This window comes from Hippichthys cyanospilos, chromosome 9 (genome assembly GCF_059441005.1).
Source record: "Hippichthys cyanospilos isolate Australia breed blue-spotted pipefish chromosome 9, RoL_Hcya_1.0, whole genome shotgun sequence".
Classification (NCBI taxonomy): Eukaryota; Metazoa; Chordata; class Actinopteri; order Syngnathiformes; family Syngnathidae; genus Hippichthys; species Hippichthys cyanospilos.
Genome location: NC_142377.1, coordinates 6,880,876 through 6,903,808, shown reverse-complemented (window position 1 = coordinate 6,903,808; position 22,933 = coordinate 6,880,876). Strand labels below are relative to the sequence as shown.

The window sequence follows — 22,933 nt, the reverse complement described above, 5'->3', positions numbered from 1 at the left end:
GCGGGCTTTGCGTGTAGAGGGTCTTGCCTGGATAAACCCGCAAGCATTCATAATAAAGAGGACACAAGCTAATGCTCGAAGCCTTTTATGGATTTCGTTTGAAAAGATGACAGTAGAGATGTCACAGAACAAATACTTATAACTACCAAAAATACGGGGTGATGCCAATTTCCTAGTTCCTATTATTTATACTGCACTAAAGCCATTTTCAATTTCAAACACTGGCATGGAATGAGGCTGGACGGATTTGCCAACGTCAAACGTTTGACGAGATTTTTAAATTTCTGCATGACCTCCACGGAGTGATACGGGCGAAACTGGGAATAACCAAACATTACCCAGAGCTTTCCACTAGTGCAAATATCATACATGAATTATTAATATGTTGTTATGTTCCTACACTGCAATTCCTAATTAGAACTGCAAATTGGCTCGCACAAAACAGTCTTTGTGGTGGTGACTTAACCCACAAGAGCAATTTGAGTTTAATTTGCTAGTTATAAGCCGCTACCACCTTGCTCCGCTATATGAGCTCTACATGTTGACAAAAAGGCCAGCAACTTGCCGCGCTCGCGTCCCCGCAAATGCTTTGTTGGAAAGACAACACTTTTGAAATGCTCGCTCAGTGTTCACGATTGATTTCCGTCGTCCGCACGTTGCTGGTTGAAAATGAGAGTCACTGGATGTCCTCGTGCCCCCCGGGTAACCATAGGTGTCGTCGCCTCATGGCCACAGGTGCGGCGTAATATTGGTTACGTTTACTGTCTTGTTTCGTAACGGATATGTTGACATCATATTTTACCAATTGTTTTAGTAAATTCTTATGAGTCATCCACTCTTTCCACATGGAGAACTGAACATTTTCCTCGTGCTCCACTGGTTCTCTTGTTATCGTGTGACCTAAAAAAAAAGACATAGAAAAAACACGATCAGCAATAAAATATCAGTGCCACACCAGCATACAAAAATCAAAACAATAACAGCAATACAATTACTGTATTTTTCTGATGATAAGGTGTATTAAAAAAAATGAATAAATAAATTGATGTCGGCTTTCAGTTATCTTGAACCCAAATTCCTACCTATTTACTTTCCCCGTAAAAAATACAGTACTTTACATGTCAACAAACGATTACCGTAAACTTCGGCAAAAGAGTATCTGTTCACGGTGTTTTAGCCATGACAAAAATGTTTCGGGTTTTTTTTTTCAATTTTTGCTGCTTTGGCTTATATTGTGTAGTGCGGTTTATAGTCCAAAACCTACAGTATGTTTTAGCAAAACTGCAAACATAATAAGGCTAAATGCAGGAGGAATACTTAAGGTAAAGTACTCCAGAAAAGTGTGTTTGTCACAAGTAACAGTGGCCGGATCCTAAATATATATATATATATATATATATATATATATATATATATATATATATATATATATATATATATATATATATATATATATATATATATATATATATATATGTGTGTGTGTGTGTGTGTTTAGACCATCAATACCAAAGTCCTAACACATTTTTAAGGGCTGTACTAAATTCACGATTTGTAGTTGTGCTGAAAATGTGCGAAACGCAGGTAAGCAGAGATGTGCCGTCTCACAGCACATCCTCATTAAAAGAAAGAGGCTTCCAGTATCGGCGTGTTGAGACACATTCCATACATCTTTCTCCAACACACCAACGCTGTGTGGGAGTGAAAAGATCTGGACAGAAATTGATAGTCATGGCGAATGCTATGTTGAGGTTGTGAAGGGAGGTCACGAGCGGAAGGAGAAACGCTGGACAATAACGAGAGGCGGCGAGCGCGAGAGCGGTGCCCCGCGAACGGTTGCCATGGAGTCGATGTCTCATTGCAACGATCGTCAGTGACATCTGCCTCAGAGTCTCACAAGTAACAGTGGACCGATCACAAATCACCTTGCAAATGCGAGCGGATGTCCGCCCTTTAAACGCTCTTCCCCTCTCGGCTGATTGGTTAACGCAGTGCTTCTCAAATTATTTTTTACAAAGCCCCCCTGAGAAAAGAGAAAACATTTCGCACCCCTCCCACTCGCTGCAGAGACTATAAATGAGATCGTTAACTATGAAAATTGCGTAAGGATACCGAAAATTCCATCTTCTCAACATTAAGGAAAAAAAAAATCAATCAACTTTGGGCAAATGTTTATGTTTTACAGGAGTTTACATATATTACAGCTTATTCTGAATCTGAAAAAAAAAATAAAGTGCAGCAAAGTGCCTGGAATTTAAAAAATTGCGATCTTTATTCAAACTGGAAACATTTATCACAAACTCCTTTAAGGCATTCTTTCAAGACGCGCGATCGACCGTTGAGGGCAGGTGTGGATTACAACACTTGTCCTCATAGGCCGATGGCGGGTCGGGTGCCAATCACGTGTCTAGTAGGAGTGCCCGTGAGTTGACCGACAGATTACCTGGCCGGTCACGTTCAAGGTGTTGACCATTGAGGATAGCGGAGCATTCTCCGAGTGAAGCTCACTTGCCAGTAATGACCGCGGCGGAAGCAGAGTGGCGAGGACAAAAGAAAGTATTGGGAAGATGTTCCCTAAGAAGCTTTTGAAATCAATTTGAATTTTGAGGATAAACTTTGCTACCCTGTTATTATGTTTGGCCAGCGACTTACTTACTTCTTTACTTGCTGAGGGCAACTCTTTGACAATGAGCACCACCCGGTGGCGGAGATGTGCAATTACACTACACGGCGCAAAATCAAAGCCCGTTTCTCTTTACGCCTCTCACCTTTCTCTGAGAAGGACTACGTTAGCCTCAAAGAAGGAGTGACAAAACAGACAGACGTGGAGTTGAGGTAATAGGATCAGGATAATTGTCCTATGGGTCCCCGAGTTGTTGTTAGGCCCGGGGTCATTAAATCCTCTGCCTTCTGGCTGGCTGAGCCCAGCGGTGCCGCCGCTCCTCCGTCTATCCTACTTACCAACTTAATTATGACTCTTAATTGTAAAACCTCTGCGGAAGGCCGCACTCATTATGCATTCTAATGAATGCGACAGATGTTGTGCTGTTATGACATCTCTTGAGCAATTACTCTTACGGCACCTCCGCGCTTTCTCTCGCAACTCTTTCTCTTCGCACCTGTGTAAATCAGGCGCACCTGCGCCCCTTTCCCCGCCGTGCAAGACACGCTCGCGCCTAAGACGCCACCGACACAAATTGACTTCCACACGTCGGCAGCTTATAAACAAGGGGTAGGGAACTCCGGTTCCTTGAGAGCCGTATCCCACCTATTTTTGATGTCTCTCTTGCCTTTCACACCAGGTTCAAACAATTAGCTCATCGGGAAGCCCTGTGGAAGCCTGGTAACGATCCTGATCATTTCAATCAGGTGTGTTCAATGTGAGACACATCAAAATCAGGCAGGACACGGCTCTCCAGGAACCGGAGTTCCGTACCCCTAATATAAACCGTCAAGAAGGAACCCGCGCCCTCAAAATGCTGCTTGTGTGGAAAAGTAGTGCGAAAGTATTTCTTCAAGTATACAATTAATTATACATATATATATATATATATATATATATATATATATATATATATATATATATATATATATATATATATATATATATATATATATATACACACTGTATATACGTATATATATATGTAATACATCTTTTACAAGGCTAGCTGTTTACCAGACATGAATTCAGACAAGCTATTACTCGAAGAAGAAAAACAATCAATTCAGTTCAAGATCAAGGACTATCTCAGATGCATCAAATGTTCGTCGAGCTGAAAGGTTGTCTGTAATATACAGTATTTATGAAGTATATTTTTGGAGGAACATTTACAGGTAAGGTAAGGTTACATGTCTGACAAGTAGATATTTATTCTAAATCAGTGCTTCTCAGTCATATTTTGCAAAGCTTCCCTCCAGCAAAGAGAAAACCTTTCACAAATCTCTGCTCACCGCACCAAATAAGATTCTACCTTTAACAAGAGAATAAGTACACCTAAAACTATCTTTTTTAACATTAACAAAAAAAAATAAATAAATAAAAATCAACTTTCAAAAACAATGAAAGACCTTTTTACAGTGTTTATACAGGTAAGTTTAAAGCTGAATAAAATAACCACATGCATCAAAGTCCCTGAAATAAAAAAATATATATACTGTATATGTACTGTATGTGTGTCAATCCTTATTATTTTACAATTACACTTCAAATGGCAAAAACAGAGCCTTTTCCCTGGGGTAACCCTGTTTATAGGACCTACCCTTAACTTTGGGGCCAAATTCAGGTATTTTGATATGTTGCCACATATAAGATGCACCAATACTTTGGCAACAATGTAAAAGCTATTGTAAATCAGGAAAAGTCTCATCTTCCAACACGTCATATTTTCTTGTGTTCAAATCCCTAAATGATATAGTTGTTGCGGGTTAATTAAGCGTGTTTCAGATTTTCAAACGCAGCGCCAGTATAAACGGTGAACGCTCTCGAAGCAGTCCTGTTTCCTTTTCCTCGCGACGCAGCTCGGGTTTATATTGCCATAACTACCAATGCGCACATTATGTATATTTGGGGAATTGCGGTAGTCAATCAAAGAGTATGAATACAAACGATCAATCACAGAACACTGACGTGATGCTTCCTGCCCAAAAATACACTCTACGTCCTAGTACTGTTTTCTTTGTGGCAGAGTTTTTTTTTTTTTTTTTTTTTTTTTTTTTGGGGAGGGGATATTTGGCCACTATCACATTGTTCAAATGGTACCCTTCTATGGTGTCATCTTGTTTTAAGCCAAAGACTGGAGACACCATTGAAGAGTTGGGTCCTTTCAGCTGCTCAGTGTTGAAGTTGAAGTCTGATGAAATATGCTGAAGATATTTGAAAGACTTGCAAGATATGCGGAGGTCATGTGATGTCACGCATGACGGCCCTTTCGAACTTTGAAGTTATTCAAGAATTTATTGTCTTATGCACAGGAACACTATACAATGAAATTCTTATTCTGTTCACTTCCCCGAGCAAATAATAATGGAGCAAATAATAAAGTAGGCAATAAAAAAAATAGTCTAAATTGTGCCTACAAAATGTATGGAATTTATCTTTTTTTTTTAACACAAGAAAAGGGGAGAATGATCCGGGTTGAAATAGCCGTGGTTACGTAGCAGAAGAGTTAAGCGTGCACAAAATGCAAACACGCGCTCACCTTTGTGGTTTTGACCTTATTGCCAGTGCTGCAGGACCAGCCGGTCAAGTCAGGTAAGACCTTACATTCTTCTCCATCCATGCACGGCTGCATCTGGCACCACCATTTCTGGGCTACGATGGAGGCTGAAAAAGCAGACAGAGAAAAAACGGGCAGGGGGGAGGGGGTAATTGAATGGACTGCATTATAAAATATGAAATGTAATAACAAGGTGTGAGATCTGGGCCGATTTGCTGACATATTACAACAATAGCGACACAACAACGTTTATCATTTATCTATTCATCATCTGTTTTGTTTATTTTGTTGGTCACAATCATGAAAAGCTGGAGCGTATTATGCCTTTGGCATTTGTCAGGTTGAGGCCGGTTTAATCTTATTATTGTATTTTTATAATATAACTGAATTAGAAAGCAGAGTCTCAGTGAAAAAGTCTATTTTGGGAAATGTTCAAATCAGGCGCCCTGGGTGGTATGGCATACTTTTTTTTATCAGGTGCACCAGTGATGGTGAAATGAAGCTTCATGAAGCTTTTTTTTAACTGCTTTAGAGGGTGCGCTTGGTTTTAAGATAAATGCTAATGCAATGGAAACGTATTCAATTCCCACTGTCTCTTCAAAACAATTGTGCCGACTAAAGGAGTCAAAAAAAAAAAAATCAAATGTTTTATGAAGCTTCATTTGACCATCGCTTGTTATAAGGCACACCGTGTAATAAGGCGTACGGGTTTTCAGGAGCATTAAGGAAAACAACCCAGTACACCAAATAAGTGAAACATTATTCAATTTCGAGTTTTTAATTTAGTCTTATTAAGATTACAATTTAGCTAAGATTTCTTTGAGTACAAGTTGACCTCGCTTATAAGTCGACTCCCGTTTTTTACTTCAATTTTGGGTGAATTTTACAAAAACGCGATTAAAAGTCTACTCCTGACTCCTGACAGTGCAATTAAAACACGGATTCTCATTTGGGGACCCATCCAGTTTTTTTTTTTAAATGGAGGTCTTCGGAGATGATTTGCTGATCATCTCACTTGATCACTTACTTGATCATCTTACCTAACTCCGGAACGTTACCCTGTCGATATCAATGCATGTCGTACGTGATTATGAGGTGTGCCATCAATTTTTGAGAAAATTCAAGGATTTCTGCTGTGCCATATAGTTAGAAAAAGCTGATGTACTATTACCGTATTTCTCCGAGTACAAGTCCAGTTTATTTTCCTCTTGTTTACTTTTTCGTGCTAATGGCCTCGAGTGAAGAAAGATGTCATTCAATGAATGCAATATGCGCAATATGGTCATTTAAATGAACAAATGTGTTATTTGTTCTGTAGTTATTTAAATGAACTATTTGGTTTACGAATCATCTTTGGTGAGGAGCATCGGCAGGACAAGACAAAGGTAAGAACAAAAAAAAAAAAAAAAGCAGCGACAGAAACTAAGATAATATACCAAATTTTTCTGGCCATTAAAATCCATTAAACAACTTCCCGTTCCTTCTCCTGTGTGTCTTCTAACATCTTCAAAGGCCAAATAGCTTGACCTTTTTTGTATCTTATTGTACTGTACCGCTTTTTATCACAACGAAAAAAGTTGACGATGGTGACGTAACCGTTAGTCGCACTGCTCATTTTTTTTCTGTCTGGAAAAAAGAGAGGCAGATTCAGCCTAATCGTTATGTGAAGCACACAGCAAAATCCAAACAAAAGCGGCGTGCCGTTTACATGTCCCTAAGAGAAAGTGGCAGCTATACCAAAGAGTAATGCTGAACGGACTGTTATGATGCATGAGCTCAGTGGCAGTTAACGGTTCTAAAAACCAATGGCTGTGTAATGCTTGTTAATGTCTCCATTATGGCGCTGATGATGGTGCTTTGAGTGTTATTTAGAGCTAATGGTCTGTGAGCGCTATTACTTCCTTGCAACTTATCCCATGCTGGCGCGGAGTAAATGGGCGCGGCCAGCTCGACGCGCCAGCAGCTGCCCGTTGAGTCCAAAAACAAACGCGCTTCAGAGCTCGACCTGTGATGTCATGATTAGATCAGACGCCGGCCTCACCGGATCGATCTTAAAGAGATTAGCGCGCTAGCTGGGAGCAGTTAATTCGGAAATCTTCACCTCAGGGAATTAACAGGGAACGCGCAGAATGAGGTGTCAGTTGATTACTGACTGTACCATCGAATGGCAGCAGTTTTTTAAGTAAAACTGCTGATATAACTCTGTTTTTATATATGCATATTACTTAGCAGAAAAAAAATAACTGCAAGATTCCCTCAGACACTGCAGCGGATAACTAAAACAATATAGCCTATTTTCGGACGTATAAAATTCATCAATTTGCGCAAAAATCATCAGTGCTCGTTACTCTTTTGGTATTTGTTCCGACGGACTGTTTGGTATACATTCCGACAAAATGTCTTCCTATTCGTAACTGATGGATGCCGGCTTGGCCGATAAAGATGAGACGTGAAAAAACCATGAACTAAGCATTGAAGAAAAGTGAGGTTTTGTTCGTCGCCGTTTTTGTAACTCACCGTCAGACCAGTATCTTGTTGTGTCGCTCACCAATAATAGATCAGCATTGTAGTGACGCGTGTAGTGACGGATTAGCACATGGACCGCCATGTTTGAGAAGTTTTCTGTTTTTTTTTTTTTTTTATGTCGTAAGGCGAAAAAAATGTCATAAAGAGGGGACAAAAAAAACCTCACGTCCACGTCGTAAGGTGAAAAAAAAAGTAAGGCAGGGACGTCGTAAACCGGGGGTCCACTGTATCAAAAAATGGACATTTTGATTGTCTTATTATCCATTACACTTTATGGTCCAAAAATTTATGGCAGATCCCTATAAGCAGCTTTAGTTTTCATTTCAATTTTTTACCATGATAATTTTGGTCATGGTTGTCACACCGTCAGCATCTAATATCGGCATGCATTAAAAAGCAATTTAATTGTGAAAAAGACATTTTCTAGGAATTGATTTACAGTTTTGGTTTTCCATTCTAAGGCATTGTTTGTGCTACAGATGGATGTATCGTTTATAATCGCTCCTTTGCATTTTTTTGTGCTTAAACTTGATCAACTAACTCCAGAGCCTGGTAAATGGCACTTTCTCAAACACAACACGGCATCACACACTATTGTTTGGAGATAGACATGAATCACAGAGCTTTTTCTACCACTTGATTCCTTGCCAATTAAAAAAGCTCATCCCTTTATGACACCTTATCGGGATATCTCATCACCTTTCTCCAATACTTTTGCTGTGAAGGCGGCTTCAAAACTTTGAGTGCGGGATACGCTCCGCCAAATCACACTTTGATGAAGGTGCAGGTGTTGAGGCAGCTCAAGGGTGTGACTAGCGTTATTCCTCCGAGGCTCCTCAAACATCTCCAAGTTTCTGTCTGTAAGGCGTGTAGATAGATGTTTTAGGCCATGAGGCTGCCAAAAGCTTTATGGAGGGAGCCATATATGCCAACATGTCAATCACTCTGATTCCTTATTTTAACGCCTTCACGTGTCATTTCTAAACTTCATTATTTTATTATTTCGCTCACTTTTTTGACGCGTTTCAACTCAATTCCAATTTATCCGATTCAGCCCATTCTAATTTCAACATGGTTCAAAAATGTATGTGAGGGGTGCTTGCATTTTTGGTATTCCAAATATGTATTATTATTGTCCCATAATTCTCCATTTCACACACCAAAAAGTGCCATTCACTTACAATTGGATATTTGATCATTCAAATTCAAAGCTTTCCCATTTCACATTCACAATATTCAGCGCATTTATTTCACCATAGGGATCATTCCCAACATTCCAATAATTCACAACTTCCAAATTTTTCCCAAATTTTTCCCTTGTCCACCCCCCCCCAAAAAAAGCATTCACTTGCAGTGGCAGATTTGACATTTCACATTTAAAGCTTTCACATTCACATTTAGCTCAGTCATTTCGCCTTAAAAATCATTCCCAACATTCCACATCGTTGCACATCAGCCTATCTCATTCCAATTCATACAAGGCCTCTACATTCAGCGCTACGCCTTCACACGCAATTTCTTCAGGAATTGCATTTATCTAGTTTGTTGGTAAAATATGCGCAACGCCTGTGAATTTCCCCAAAAGTTCATTTCTTGCAGCATTTTTGCTGACATTTGGATTGTAATGTTTGTGACATCATGTGGGCAAAATGAGGAGTGCAACCAAAAACACGGGCCAAGCCCGCCAAGAAAAACATTTCTTTACAAACCATCAGCGTCAAAATAATGGTACGCTGATTACTGAATTTTCACATATATGGAGGGAAAAATGTTCAAACATCTATTTTAATTTCATGAATTTGGTAAATAATTAAAAGGAAGCAATTAATCTCCTGAACCTGTGTATGACTCTGGGTCAGACAGTGTGCTCTTACTTTAAACAAAGACATGAAAAATGTAATAAAATGTGATTAATTTGATTTACAAGTTAAATGGACCTAAAGTGACACGTGACCCTAATTATCAAATGATGGGAAATACAAAAAGATTTTAAAAATGAATTCAATGAAATGCAACAGAAAAGAGTTGTGTAAGGTAATGGTGTTCAACCTGTGGCCCAGGGGCCATTTGTAGCCCGCCGTCCATTTTTAAGCGGCCCGCAGCATGTACAAAATGTGATATCTGCTATTTATAAATTAATTTCATATATTTGTAAATCTTTTCTATATATGCAAATGGTTTATTTAAGACTTAACTAATATCAACATTTCTATTCATAGCATCCATTCTCTATAAATATGTTGGTGCTAAACCTGCAGGCGTGTTTAATCTGTTGTAGATAGGATGTCGCTGTAAGTAGGCAACTAAAAACAAAAGCTTAAAAAAATAAACAAAAACCTTCCATCTATGATGCAGAAATACGATTTGCAGAAATATGTGATTTTATGACCTGCGGTTTGTAGTCCGGTGCGGCTTATCCATGATAAATGTTTTTTTTTTTGTTTTTTTTTTTAATCCATTTTTGCTGATGCGGGCACAACCCCCCCAAAAAGTGGTCCTTGCATCCTATGATTCTTTGGTATGTGGTACTTGAAAGAAACACCCCTGGTGTAAGGCATAAGAGACATGCGCTGCCTTTTTTGAGTGTTTGCCCATTAATATTTTACAAAACTCAGTGAGCCAACACAGGCGTGTGTGTGTGCATGCATGTCCATAGTGTAATTGCTTTGTATGGAAAAAATCAGTCCTGAGCCTTTGCCACAAGGTCATTACTATTTCAAAGAAATATGATGCACTTTTGCAACACACACACACAGTACGATCCATAAGCTAAGCAGCCAAAAGGTATGGTCTACATAAAACCCTGATGCATCGTAACCCGACCGCATTGTGATCCTAGAGATGCGTCTACTGTTCTTTTTATTATGATTTAGTAACAGAAAAAAAAGCAGTTGTGCGGTCCAAGAATACACAAGGGTGGAGTAAAAACCAACTAGAAATAGATTACACAGCTCCACGGAAGTACTCGCGGGAGAAAATTCCAGCAAAAGTGACCAAAACATGACCCAGAGTAGATCAGACACTTTGGTAAACAAGAGCAAGCAGACGCAACAATAAATTTCAATGTCTTCTCCGGACTAGAACACAACTTTATGAAATCACTGAAACAACTTAAAAAGTGTTAAAAATTGGTGACATTTTTTTTAAAAAAAACGTTTTGAAAATTTTATGAAAACTTGCATGCCGCTAAATCACTCACTTGTACAATGGAAACTGAATGTTGGACATTTTATATAAGTTCAAACGCCGTATACATAAATGCTTTTCATTATTATTTTTTTCATCCTTTACTTTCTTCCTACTTCTCAGTTTGGCCTTGGTGGAGGTATAAGGTTCGCTCAGTACCTTGCTTTAAGTTCCACAAAGATCCATATCGATTGGCTGAACTGACTGAACTCCATATAACCCTGAATTGAAATGTGGACAATTGACGGAATGATACTTTCCTTTGGCCGTTTTTCTCATCATTATGTATGAATAATAACACATAATTAGATTATAATTCCTTTTAATTTGATTCCATTCAGGACTGTCTTTTGTAAAAGGCTGGCAAAATTTACACAGCTGTTTTGAACACCCACTTAAGTTAATAACAACGGTCATCATCATTCAGCGTATCATTACTTATCGTATCATTATTAATTTATTTCTATTTTAATGCAACAATTAGCAACATGAATGAGTAAACACAGACAGATTTGTTAGAAGACCTTGAGTTTGCTCTTAGAATGAATATCTGATCCATTCAAACTACTCCCACAAAAATGTCACATTGACTGTGTTTACATGCAGATAACAACTCTTTTACAGCAGGAATATTGGCAATATTTGGGTTTTTAGGTGCCGATTAAGCAAGCAGTATCCCAAATTAACGTCAATATGTGGTCATGTAAACCGGAGGTCCCCTACCACAGGTCAGCGGCCCTGAACCGGTCCGTGGATTAACTGGCGATGAACTTCTCATGACCTGAAAGAGTTAGCAAGCGTTTGTGTTGTTTTGCCTCCCTCTTCAGGCATTTTTGAGTAATTGATCTAATTTTAGTTCATTCCAAGATGTGTTACGATAAAATTCAAGCGCTCATGTGTCTGGTCCCACCCCCCCAGTCCACAAAAGAAATCTCTAGCATCGACTGGTCCGTGTTGATATAAAGGTCGAACCCTCTGATGTAAACGATTGAATCACGTGTTATATTTTTAGTCTTCTAGATGGTGCTCTTGGTCTACAGATAAATGCTAGTGCAGTGAAAATGTATTTCATTTTCTCTGCCTCTTTGAATCAAAGGTACCATCTCGAGGACTGACTCTTTCTATTGTTTATTTTGGCTGTTGGATTAATGCGGCTCAAATGAAGGTTCATGAAGCACTTGTGATTTTTCTGTACTCCACTAGATGGTACTCTCGGTTTGAAGCTCGCTGAATGTGGGCTTTGGTGATGTACATTTGCAGGGGCTGGCAAATACAAGACTTTGTCTGTTGTTTATTTCGGCTGTTTGATTATACATTAGTGATGCCCAAATGAAGCTTCATGGAGCACTTTGTTCTATCTTTTTCGTCTTCTAGATGGTGCTCTTGGTCTAGAGATAAATGCTTGTGCAGTGAAAACGTGAAATTTCCCCTGCCTCTTTGAAGCAAGAGTGCCATCTAGAGGACTTGAAAAATATCACAAGTGCTTCATGAAGCTTCATTTGGCCATCATTGACAATTCAACAGCCAAAATAAAAAAATTGAAAAAGTCTCGTATTAGCCAGCCCCTGCCTGTATATCTCCATCTTCAGCGAGGAAAGCAGATCTGTAAAGTTGCGAGGGAACACTGCACAAGCAAAAATAAACAAGAGAGTTCATTTAAAAAAAAAAAAAAAAGTTGGGCTGGCAGTAATGAGCCTGGCCAGGCCGCAGCCGGTAATAGGAGCTGCTGCCATTTGCTCCTCTTTGGGCCGCATCAATAATGCAAGTCCATTTACACCAGGGCCGCTCTGCATCGGCTTGGCAACCCAGTCAGATTTGTCTCTCTCTCCCTCCGTGCGTGATGCTGGATGCTTTGGAGCGGCCAACTCGTCAGGTCAAGCACGACGCCACACATGAGCGCCACTGAGCACTGCGTGTACAAGTCAAGACTGAGAGCTTGGATTTCAATCGATCGCGCGCTTGATTTGTGTGCGGATGTTTGCAAGGGAGTCATTAACTCATTCAATCCCAAAGACGTATTTTAATGTTTTTTTGTTGTTTTTTTTTTTGTTTTTGTTTTTGTTTTTGAGGAATTAAGGAAATGATGACCGTAATTCCCCAAATATAAGGCACACTTTTTTCCCCAAAATGAAAGACCAAATGTATGGGTGTGCCTTTAAAGCAGTGGTTCTCAAAGTGGGTTCGGCGGACCCCCGGTGGTCCGTGGCCTGGCTGCAGGGGGTCTATGATATATATATATATATATATATATATATATATATATATATATATATATATATATATATATATATATATATATATATTTTTTTTTTTTTTTTTTTTTTTGTGTTAATAATGGGATGAAAATAAGATACTTTAGTTTATACCTACTTTATACCTAGTTTAGTTTTTACCTCAATGAATTAATTCCTTAATTCATTTGGTGCCATTTTTAGACCCTCTAGCCAAAAAATTTAAAAAGGGATAATGAATAAATGAATAAATAAATAAATAAATAAATAAATAAATAAATAAATAAAAGTGGGATTGAATGTCTGGAAAAATGTCTTTGGGATTGAATGAGTCATGATCCATCCATCCTTGCCTAATAGCATTTTTGAGAGTGACGTGTCCTTCCTATCCATTAGTATTTTTTCGTAAAACTACAGCAAACATCTCACATTACCCCTTTATTTATCTGAGCTTCTATTACAAAACAAATCATTGTTGCTACGCTTGCCTGGATTTATTATTGTCAACGCTTTGTTGCTATTTAGAACCTCATCAAAAAGGTTCAACAAAAAAAAATCTGTTTATTGGGGTAAAATGGTATTGAAATGAACAAGCAGATGTGGCGAGCTTGTCATTGAAATGGAAAAAGCGCCTTCTACTGGTTGCAATATGGAATAGCATCACTGCGATGCATTTTTTTTTTCCTTGAGTGATTGTAATTGTCTCTAAAAAATGAAATACTTTATTAATAATTATTATTATACAATACAATACATGTATACAATATTAATATAATAGTAAATATTCCTAATACAATATATTAATATAAATATTACTAGTAAGTGTACTTTTGGAATTAACATTCCAAAAATTAATTATATTTTCTGAAATCATCATTAAAAGTACATTACACTTATTTAGCCATTTTCAGGCCGTAATTTGATGACTAAATTATTTTTCACGTATGGAAGTACCGTTTCCCAAAATGGATAAATAAGCGTAATATCCTTTTACTAATAATATCCAAAAATATTGGATTTCAAAACTATTACTCCTGCAGCCAACCACGATCAGCTTGCAAACATCACGTGATCAAACCCAGGTGAGCTGTGATTGGTTGTTACCTGAACCTTGAGCACATGTGTAAAATTTTTAAAAGTATTATTCATACATGAAAAATATTTTTTTCATCAAATTCATTCTAGACAAAATATGAACTTTTACTGTTCAAAAATGGCCTATCCCTACACTGTATTTGAGTATCCCTCATTATTAAAGTAATTGACTGACAATTACTTTAATTTATTGCATTAATACTTAATTTTTTTAGTAACAGACAATTTTAGATACTCGTTTAGGCAAACGGTTTAGAAACATAGGGTACCTGAAATTGAATGTCTGGACTCCTATAAAAAAAAAAAAATTAAAACGTGAAAATACGTCTTTGGCACTGAATGAGTTAACCTGTCTAACGAATTACTGTCCAAATAGTCCATGCAGTTCTGTAGAACATAAAGTTGCGGCCCAGATCAAATAAGTGTTGGGATGTGTTGGCCCCAAGTTAAAATGTCTGGTCTTGAGGTTGACGGCTGCTGCACATGATATTTGAAATCTCCTTCCAAATTGCACGGGGGAACAAAAAGGGCCACAAACACAATGATTACAAACTCCGTGGGCGAGTGCGGCGGAAATAAATTGGTTTTGAAGATTTATTGCTCAATGTGAAATGTAGTTTGTAGTTTAGAATGGAGTAGCAATTTTTGGAAGGTTGCAACACCTAATGTGATGATACGAAATTCATCCAGTTAGTGTAACTGTTTACCTTCCACGCACGAGGGTCTGGCTCTTGTGGTGCCGGCAACTTGCCCGGGGAAACAGGAACACTTGACAGTTTGGGAACGCTCTTCAATCTTATTCTTATTGCAACAGCGATGGACAGCCACAACCTCGCATGTCCCCTGCTTCACCTGGTAGGACACTGGACAAGGACACATAGACGTAGTCAGGTATTATCCACCTCATACTCAAAAGTACATTCGCAGAGGGACTTGGTCAGACTTGTTCATTTGTTTTTGCTTTGTTCATTTCACTTGCTGGCGTGCAACGAAATATAACGTATTTTTCAGACCGCGGGAAGCACCGCATTACACTACATTAGTTCCAAAAGCTAATTATTACGGGTGCGGCCCGGTACCGGTTGATCCACGGACCGGTACCTGGGACCGGTTGGGAACATCTGGGTTATGAGGCTCACATTGAGGGAAACAAAGCAAAACAGCAAATAAGTCCATCTTTATTTAACCTAAGTTCGACATCCATACATAAGGCACTCCTGATTATTAAGGCGCACTGTCAATTTTTGCTAAATTTAAAGGATTATTAGTGTGCCTAATGGTCCGAAAATACGGTTACTGTGAGTTTACATTCAATTTCCCTTTGAGGGAGTATAATCAGTAAACTAAACAGAGTTTATAAATGGAAATTCAGGTGTCGCTGATTAGGTCCTGGGGAACATATGGACAATCATTGATACTCACATTTACAACTATTAGCAATCTGGCATCTTCAGATAACCTAACAAGCGTGCGTTTGGAATACGGGCGCTATCCAAATGACTGCTATAAAAGATAATGCGGAGAGGCGCTAAGAGCATAGACAAGCCGAACAGAGGCAGTCTGGGTGCCGAACTAATCTGAAGGCGCAGAGCTCCCCTGGAACATAAAAATGAACAAGTACACCGCTGATGCCGTATCCACATAACATAAAATCATCTTTAATACACGTTTACTGCACCCCAGGTAATTGGAGAAGAATGATTTAGCGATTAAATATAACGCTGGCATTAAGTGGAGGCTATTATTCGAGGATATACAGTCCGGACCATAGGGTGAAGTTTCAACCATGTGAGCGCGCAGAAAATACCAAGAGAAAGCACAAACGATTGGTCAAAGCTAATCTTCCCTAATGGTTTCCGAAGGGATTCCCGTGGGCTTATTTTTCCGTTTGCCGTGAACCTCTTGGCCTCTTCAACATTTCCTGAGCAAACCCTTCAACCTATAAGCCTCTTTGCAGCCTTGCCAACGCCGGGCCGAGACTGAGCCATGAGCTCAAGTGTCATTTATGTACGTGACTTCACACATACTCCGGAACTTTTACCGGTCGGCTCGATGGGTTTTCGAAGGTACGCGCGAAAACACAATGAGACACACTTTACAGAGGATCCCATTTCTACAGGCCGTGGCCTCACTCATCTTTTTTGATTTAAAGTTTGTTTGTTCTCTTGGCCGCAGAGACCCGACATTGATCCCTCGCTCTCAGAGAGTGCTCCTCTGCTCTCGTACCTGCTCTTTCACGACACCCCTTTGCAAACACCGACGCTCCCCTCCCTGAATGAGACGTAACATCAGTTGTAGTTCATCTATAAGCGCGCATTAAGGTTTTGATATCTGAATGTGTTCGAAGATATCAAAAGCTCAGTCTTCAGTTTCAGAGACATACAGTCACGATGTGGTGTAGTAGGATCCAGAACTTCCGGCGCATAGTTCATTTTGATTATTTATGACCAAAAAGTAGGATTGAGAGAGTGACACCCCAGGATTATCACAATTGTGTAGCGGTGATGTGTGATTGCAAAATATGACGAAAAAGTCATTTATTTTTCTTATCATTCACACTGCTGTTATATTTATGTTGATGTAAAATGAATACATAAAAAGATATCATTTACGCTACATTATTTTGGAGAAAAATATAAATCGGAAGGAGTTGACCTAGAATTTCTGGGTCAGGGGACGTAAAAGAGTGCGACTGGGCTGTTCTTGTCAAATATGTTTTTTTTATGGGTAGTAGCTGACACTCTTGACTAGTGTTGGTGCCCTAAACATAAAAAAATCCCAAAATAGACCTATTTATTGAGACTGTGCCTCCGATGCTCCTTGTGGTCTGAAAAATATGATATATGGAATGAGGTACGGTGGTCATGACAGACATGTCAAGAATATAATTTGTCCAATTTGCTAGTTTGTTTCCCTTAAAATGCAGTAATGCGCCTTATAACCCAGTGCAGCAGTCGTATGGAAATGTCCAAAAACAGAGTGGTTGATTGAGACCGCGCCTTATATTACGATTCAAAAATATGCAGAAATTGCCTTATCGTGTGGTAAATACAACAACGAACTCTGGACGAACGTTGTAATGCAAACCTCAGCTGATCACAGTTCAGAATTTTACACGCAGAAGGGTTAACAAGAATAGAGTACTTTGTTTCATAATAACTCTTCGTTGTTGATTGCTAGCTATCAAGGATGAATGTGGAACATATCTTCTGCAGTAAACGGGCCTTCGCTATCGCACTGTAGGGAAGATTGATTGATCCTTGCCAGCTCTAATTGAGAGAAATTATATAGTAGTTTGGACTACTGGAGTGCAGCATCATGTTCAGAGTGCTGTTGCCTCTCAGCACTCATCTATTTAAGAATTATGCTTTGAGAGAAGCTTGGTCTCCTGCTTTACACATAATAAGAGCGTGTCTAATGTTTGAATACTGCCTTTAAACCACTCTGTTATGACATTACAAAGTAATAGTGCATACCATACAAAGATAAAGAGCTTTCTCAAGCATGGCTAAACGCTAGTCCTGCAGCGTGCAAAAGGAAAATAGTGGAGGAGCAGGGGTTGACAACCACAACGAGATGGCAGACAAGCCAAGGCACCTTGAACTGATGGCTTAGCTAACCAATTGCTCGAGTGCATCCAGAGTGTTCAGAGCGCTTCACTTTTTCCACATTTGTCATGTCAAAACCTCATTGCAAACAACTCCTATCTTTAGGCAGTGCTGGGATGGGAGGACATTCACAGGGTGGTTCTGAAGTCAGTCCTTTGAGATATTGGCTGTCCTGCTGAAAAATGAACCCTCGCCCCTGTCTGGGGTCAAGGGCGCTCTGGAGAAGGTTTTCATCTGGAAACTGATGTATTCATTTTTTCCTTCTATTCTGACCAGACCACCAGTTTCTGCTGTTGAAAAACATCCCCATAGCATGATGCCGCCACCACCACCATCCTCTACTCTGCGGATGGTATTGGCCTGATGATGCAGTGCAAGTTTTTGCCAGACATGACGCCTGGCATTGTCAATCTTTGTCTCATCAGACCAGAGATTTTCGTTTCTAATGATCTGTGAGGCATTCAAGTGCCTTTTGGCAAATTCCAGATGGGCTGCCTTGTTACTTTTATTAAAAAATGGCTTTTGTCTAGCCACTCTAGCATTCAGACCTGACTGGTGGATTGCTGCTGAGATGGTTGACTCCGCTCTCCACAGAGAAACGCTAAAGCTCTGACAGAGTTAACATTGGCCTCTTGGTCACCTTAGACGGCTGGCCAGCTCTAGGAAAAGTCCTTGTGGTTCCAAACGTCTTCTATTTACGAATAATGGAGCCCACTGTACTCATTGGGACCTTCAAACAATTACATTTTTTTTTCAGTATCCTTCCTTGTATTTGCGCCTCATAACGATCCTGCGTCACAGGTCTACATACCTTTGACTTCATGCTTGATCTTTGTGCTCTTTACTCTTCCCTACCTCGGTGAAAGGACAAGCGAGCAGGCTGCGTGAGTCAGACGCTGTCTCTCACTACAATTGAAACGATCTACAGATGTGAGTTGCATTTTCATTCGTATTGTGTTTGTGTAAAAGATTTCACATTGTCATAATGCTGTATTTGTGCAGAATTTGGAGGTAAGAGATGAATACGATCTGGAACAAGGCTGCACACTAACAAATGTGAAAAAGTGAAACCGCATGCTCTGTATATGGACACAGGTGAGCAAGAACGCCTGAAAACTCTCTTTCTGCTTTCAATAAACTGACAGTCATGCCCACAAGGCAGGATCCCCGATAAATACTGCATTTCATAGGAGTCAATGGAGTGAGACTTCAAAAGCACAAGTTATGTTGATTGATTGATCCTAACATCTTGCGGCATCCACGCTCTTAAATCCTCACACTTTCTTTCTAGTCCAGTCCAGTCACTGGGTTGAGAGGGTTGTGCCATTTATCTTTGTTCTTTACCGACACTTGCAGCATCTCCGCCACGCCCGGCCCCGTGCAGCCCATCAATCCCTCTTGACATTATCGGTGTCTAACAGGCCCGCATAAGACCTCACCTCACTTTATGCAAAACGTCATTTAAGGTCACTGTGGTACTCTCCTGTGTAATTCTTTTATTAAATGTGCTAATAATAATAACAACAATAATAATAGTAATGATAATAATAATAATAATAATGTGATATATATATATATATATATATATATATATATATATATATATATATATATATATATATATTTTTTTTTTTTTTTTTTTTTTTTGCATTTGTGAGTGTGTACCTGCAGTGGTAAACCTTCTATGCTTGTGATGTTATCGAACACAGAGCATTCTGCTCTAGTAAAGCAATTATGTAGTCACACTCTAAACACAGTTGTCCAAAACGGACTGACTAAACTTTTTGGGTTATGAATGAAATTTAAAAAATGGTTTGAAGTAATAATCCACACACTAACAAGAAACAGGTGAAAAGTTACTCAATTTGGGTAAAAAAGGGATGAATGTAATACATTTATTTACAGTAAATTCTATCCATTTTTTTGGGGTTGTGGGAATAATTCAAAAAATCGTGTGGTTCTACATAAAACACACAGACAAAAAAAGCCAAAGCAAAAAATAGCCCCCCAAAATGGAGTTACTTTGCATAACACAACCCAGAACGTTGGGTGAAATTGATTGAATTGAAGTTTTGGATCAGTGCATTTATGATCCAAATTGGGTTCTCTTTGACATGTTTTTTGAATGTACATATTGCTCAGGAGGAAAACAAATCATTCATGCTCCAAATGTTATATTTTTGTTTGTTTTGATTTGCTTTGAGGGGTACTGCCAGTACATGAAAGCCCAGAGAGAAAAACCTCTAATCAAGCCACTTTAACTCGCTGCAATTTGAAACTACAATTTTCTGAGGTATCACTATACTCACGGGCTCTTAGCATCACCAGCACTTTTCTCCTTTTTTCGGAGACCCTGTCTGCACTGCAGACTCTTTTCTTCTTTCTTGCATGCCGTTTGCACACATTGAATTGAGCAGAAAGGCAGCATATTCTCGGTGGCTTTCACATTTTGTCGCTTGGCCAACCTTGTTTGCGAAAGGTGACTCTTGCATTTATTTCACTTTGACTCAATGTTGCTCACAAAACATGCACAAGGCCTCGGAATAACTGTGACTGAGTCGCAACAACACGACGCATTTTTTGACCTCTAGAGCCACCCTGTGGAGGCTAATGGAACTTCAGCAATGATGTGACTAACAAATGCCCACAATCCATTTATCTCTTGTATTTATTACTAAAGTTTAGGCGTTAAATTGTGGAGTCTCATTAAATTGTCAGCAGCGTATTTCTGAGTACATATGGAGTGACAAAGTACCATTTGGACTCCCTTTCCTCTCAAATTATTCCTGAAAAATAACCACGTGATTGTATCTATTAAAACCAATGATCAAAAATGTAGCCAATTATTATTTTAGACTGAAATTACTTTGTTTGAGGCTAATGTTAATCGCCAACAAATTTCCAAACTCCTTTAATTGAAGGGATTTTTTTTGTCTTTTTTTTTTTTAAATGCAGCAGTTGGTTTGGGAGCAAGTCATCTTGTCCCACAGTGAGCTTGACTAAGGAGGGGCTGGGCACCAGTGACCTTCACAATACACAAGGCCCGCAATTAGTGGTGTCCCTGCCGTAAGCAGGCTGCCTCCTCTCCATCAAAAGGAAAACTAATACCATCACTCACCGGCCAGACTGCAGCCTGCTCACATTTGCACTGCAAATAAAGGTCACCTTGCAAAAAAAAAAAAAAAACACAAGCGGCAGGACTCAAGAAACCCAGAGACAATTAAAGAAATTGTCATAATTAAGTGTGAGGAAGTGGCTGCTGCCAACAAGACACAAGTGTCCTTCTAGCCACCAGAAAATTAATTATGATTCAGCAATTAGCATTGCGCTCATTAATAAGATGGACAATTTGAAGTCAATAAGCAAAGGACAGCCGTAGTTTACAGTATAAGTGACAGTAAGTAAAGCAATTACTTGACTGGAGGGCAGCTGCGATGCTTGTTAATATACAGTACATTTGGGTTACAAAATGCTACTTTTTCTTCACCCTGCAACATATACCGTATTTTCTGCACTATAAGGCGCACTGGATTATAAGGCGCACCTTCAATTCAAAACCTGAATGGCCTATTTTAAAACTGTTTTCATATTTAGGGTGCATTGGATTATAATGTGCATAGAATGGAAGCTACAGTAGTGGCTTGGGTTACGTTATACACTCACTAGATGGAGCTGGGCTAAAAGGAATGTCAACAAAACAATCTTCAAAGTTTATCAACAGACTATCAGTAATGAAGATTAAAGACGATTTGTGGAAAGTATTATGTGAAGAATGGGGAAAAAAAATATCATTACATGAATTACATGAAAAAACTGTCTAGATTAATGTTAAGATGACCCAAGAGTTTAAAAGAATATAATTATGAGTCAATCCAATATAAAACTTAATCAAATGGAAACCAAACATCTTAAAATATATTGTTTTGTTGATTTATAAACTATTTTAAAACGGTTTTCATATGTAAGGCCGTATTATATGGCGCATAGATTAGAAGCGAAAGTAGTGGCTCGGGTTGCGTTATGCATCCACTAGATGGAGCTACGCTGAAGGGAATCTCAACAAAACAATCAGATAACTCAGTCAAACTTTTCAATCAGAAATGAAGAATAAAGACGATTTTTGAAAAGTACTAATTGAAGAATGGGAGAAAAATACCACTTGTTTACATTAAAAAAATGTTTAGATCAATGCTAGGGTGAATCAAGAGCTAAAAAAATGTAATTATGATTTGTTGCTTTCATTTCTAAAAATTAAAGCATGTTCAGTCCGTGTTGAAAGTATGATGTTGCTATGACCAAGCACTTTGAAAAATAAGTTTTAAACAAAAAATTGAAAATCCTCCATGTAACACCTTTCTGCGTAAATATCTGATGTTAAAACCCGTGGCTTACAGTCCAGTGCCCCCACCCACCCAAAAAAAGGGTCTAATGAGCCCCCTAAAAGCTGACACACGGCCTTGTGAGACATTCTCAATCAGGAGCGACACTAATCCACTAAGGGGCGGACCAAAAACTGTCAGCGGCTCCACCGAAGCGTTGGACGTCTCCAAGCACTTTGAGTAGATCAGATCACATCGGCGCTGATGTATTTGTGCTGACGTCTCCTGACAGCTTAAGTGCCATTTGCATCTATACATTACGCTCATTTACTGCAGCCGTGTTTGCATCCAAGCCCGAAAGCAGACCTTGTCTGCAGCAGTCACATCAGATATACAATCGAAAATTCTTCCTTTCTCCAAAATTCTCTCTGCCGGGCTAAAGTGGCTTAGACTATCGATTCTCAAATGAGAGCACCGTATTTTCCGCGCGATAAGGCGCATCGGATTATAAAGCGCACCTTCAATGAATGGTCTAGTTTAAAAACTGTTTTCATACATAAGGCACAACGTATTATAAGGCACATCGAATAGAAGCTACTGTGGAGGCTGGAGTTGTGTTATGCAACCATTAGATGGAGCTGTGTGTCAACAAAACAGTCTGATACGTTAGTCAAACTTATTTAATAGAAAGTAAGAATAAAGAGGATTAGTGTAAAGTACTATCTGAAGAATGGGGGAAAAATGCATTC

At 39.0% G+C, this 22,933-nt stretch overlaps 1 protein-coding gene across 3 annotated transcripts in view; it reads right to left on the bottom strand.

The window, feature by feature from the left end:
* Positions 1-656: 656 nt before the first annotated feature.
* tafa4b (TAFA chemokine like family member 4b) overlaps positions 657-22,933 on the bottom strand; it is a 40,747-nt gene continuing 18,470 nt past the window's right edge. For all 3 annotated transcript variants that reach the window (XM_088423620.1, XM_088423622.1, XM_088423621.1), the window contains 3 exons: positions 14,965-15,120; positions 5,202-5,326; positions 657-900 (listed from right to left, as the gene is read on the bottom strand). In XM_088423620.1, the coding sequence (XP_088279746.1) occupies positions 889-900; positions 5,202-5,326; positions 14,965-15,120 (293 nt within the window). In that variant the 3' untranslated portion in view covers positions 657-888. The remainder of the gene's footprint in view (positions 901-5,201; positions 5,327-14,964; positions 15,121-22,933) is intronic.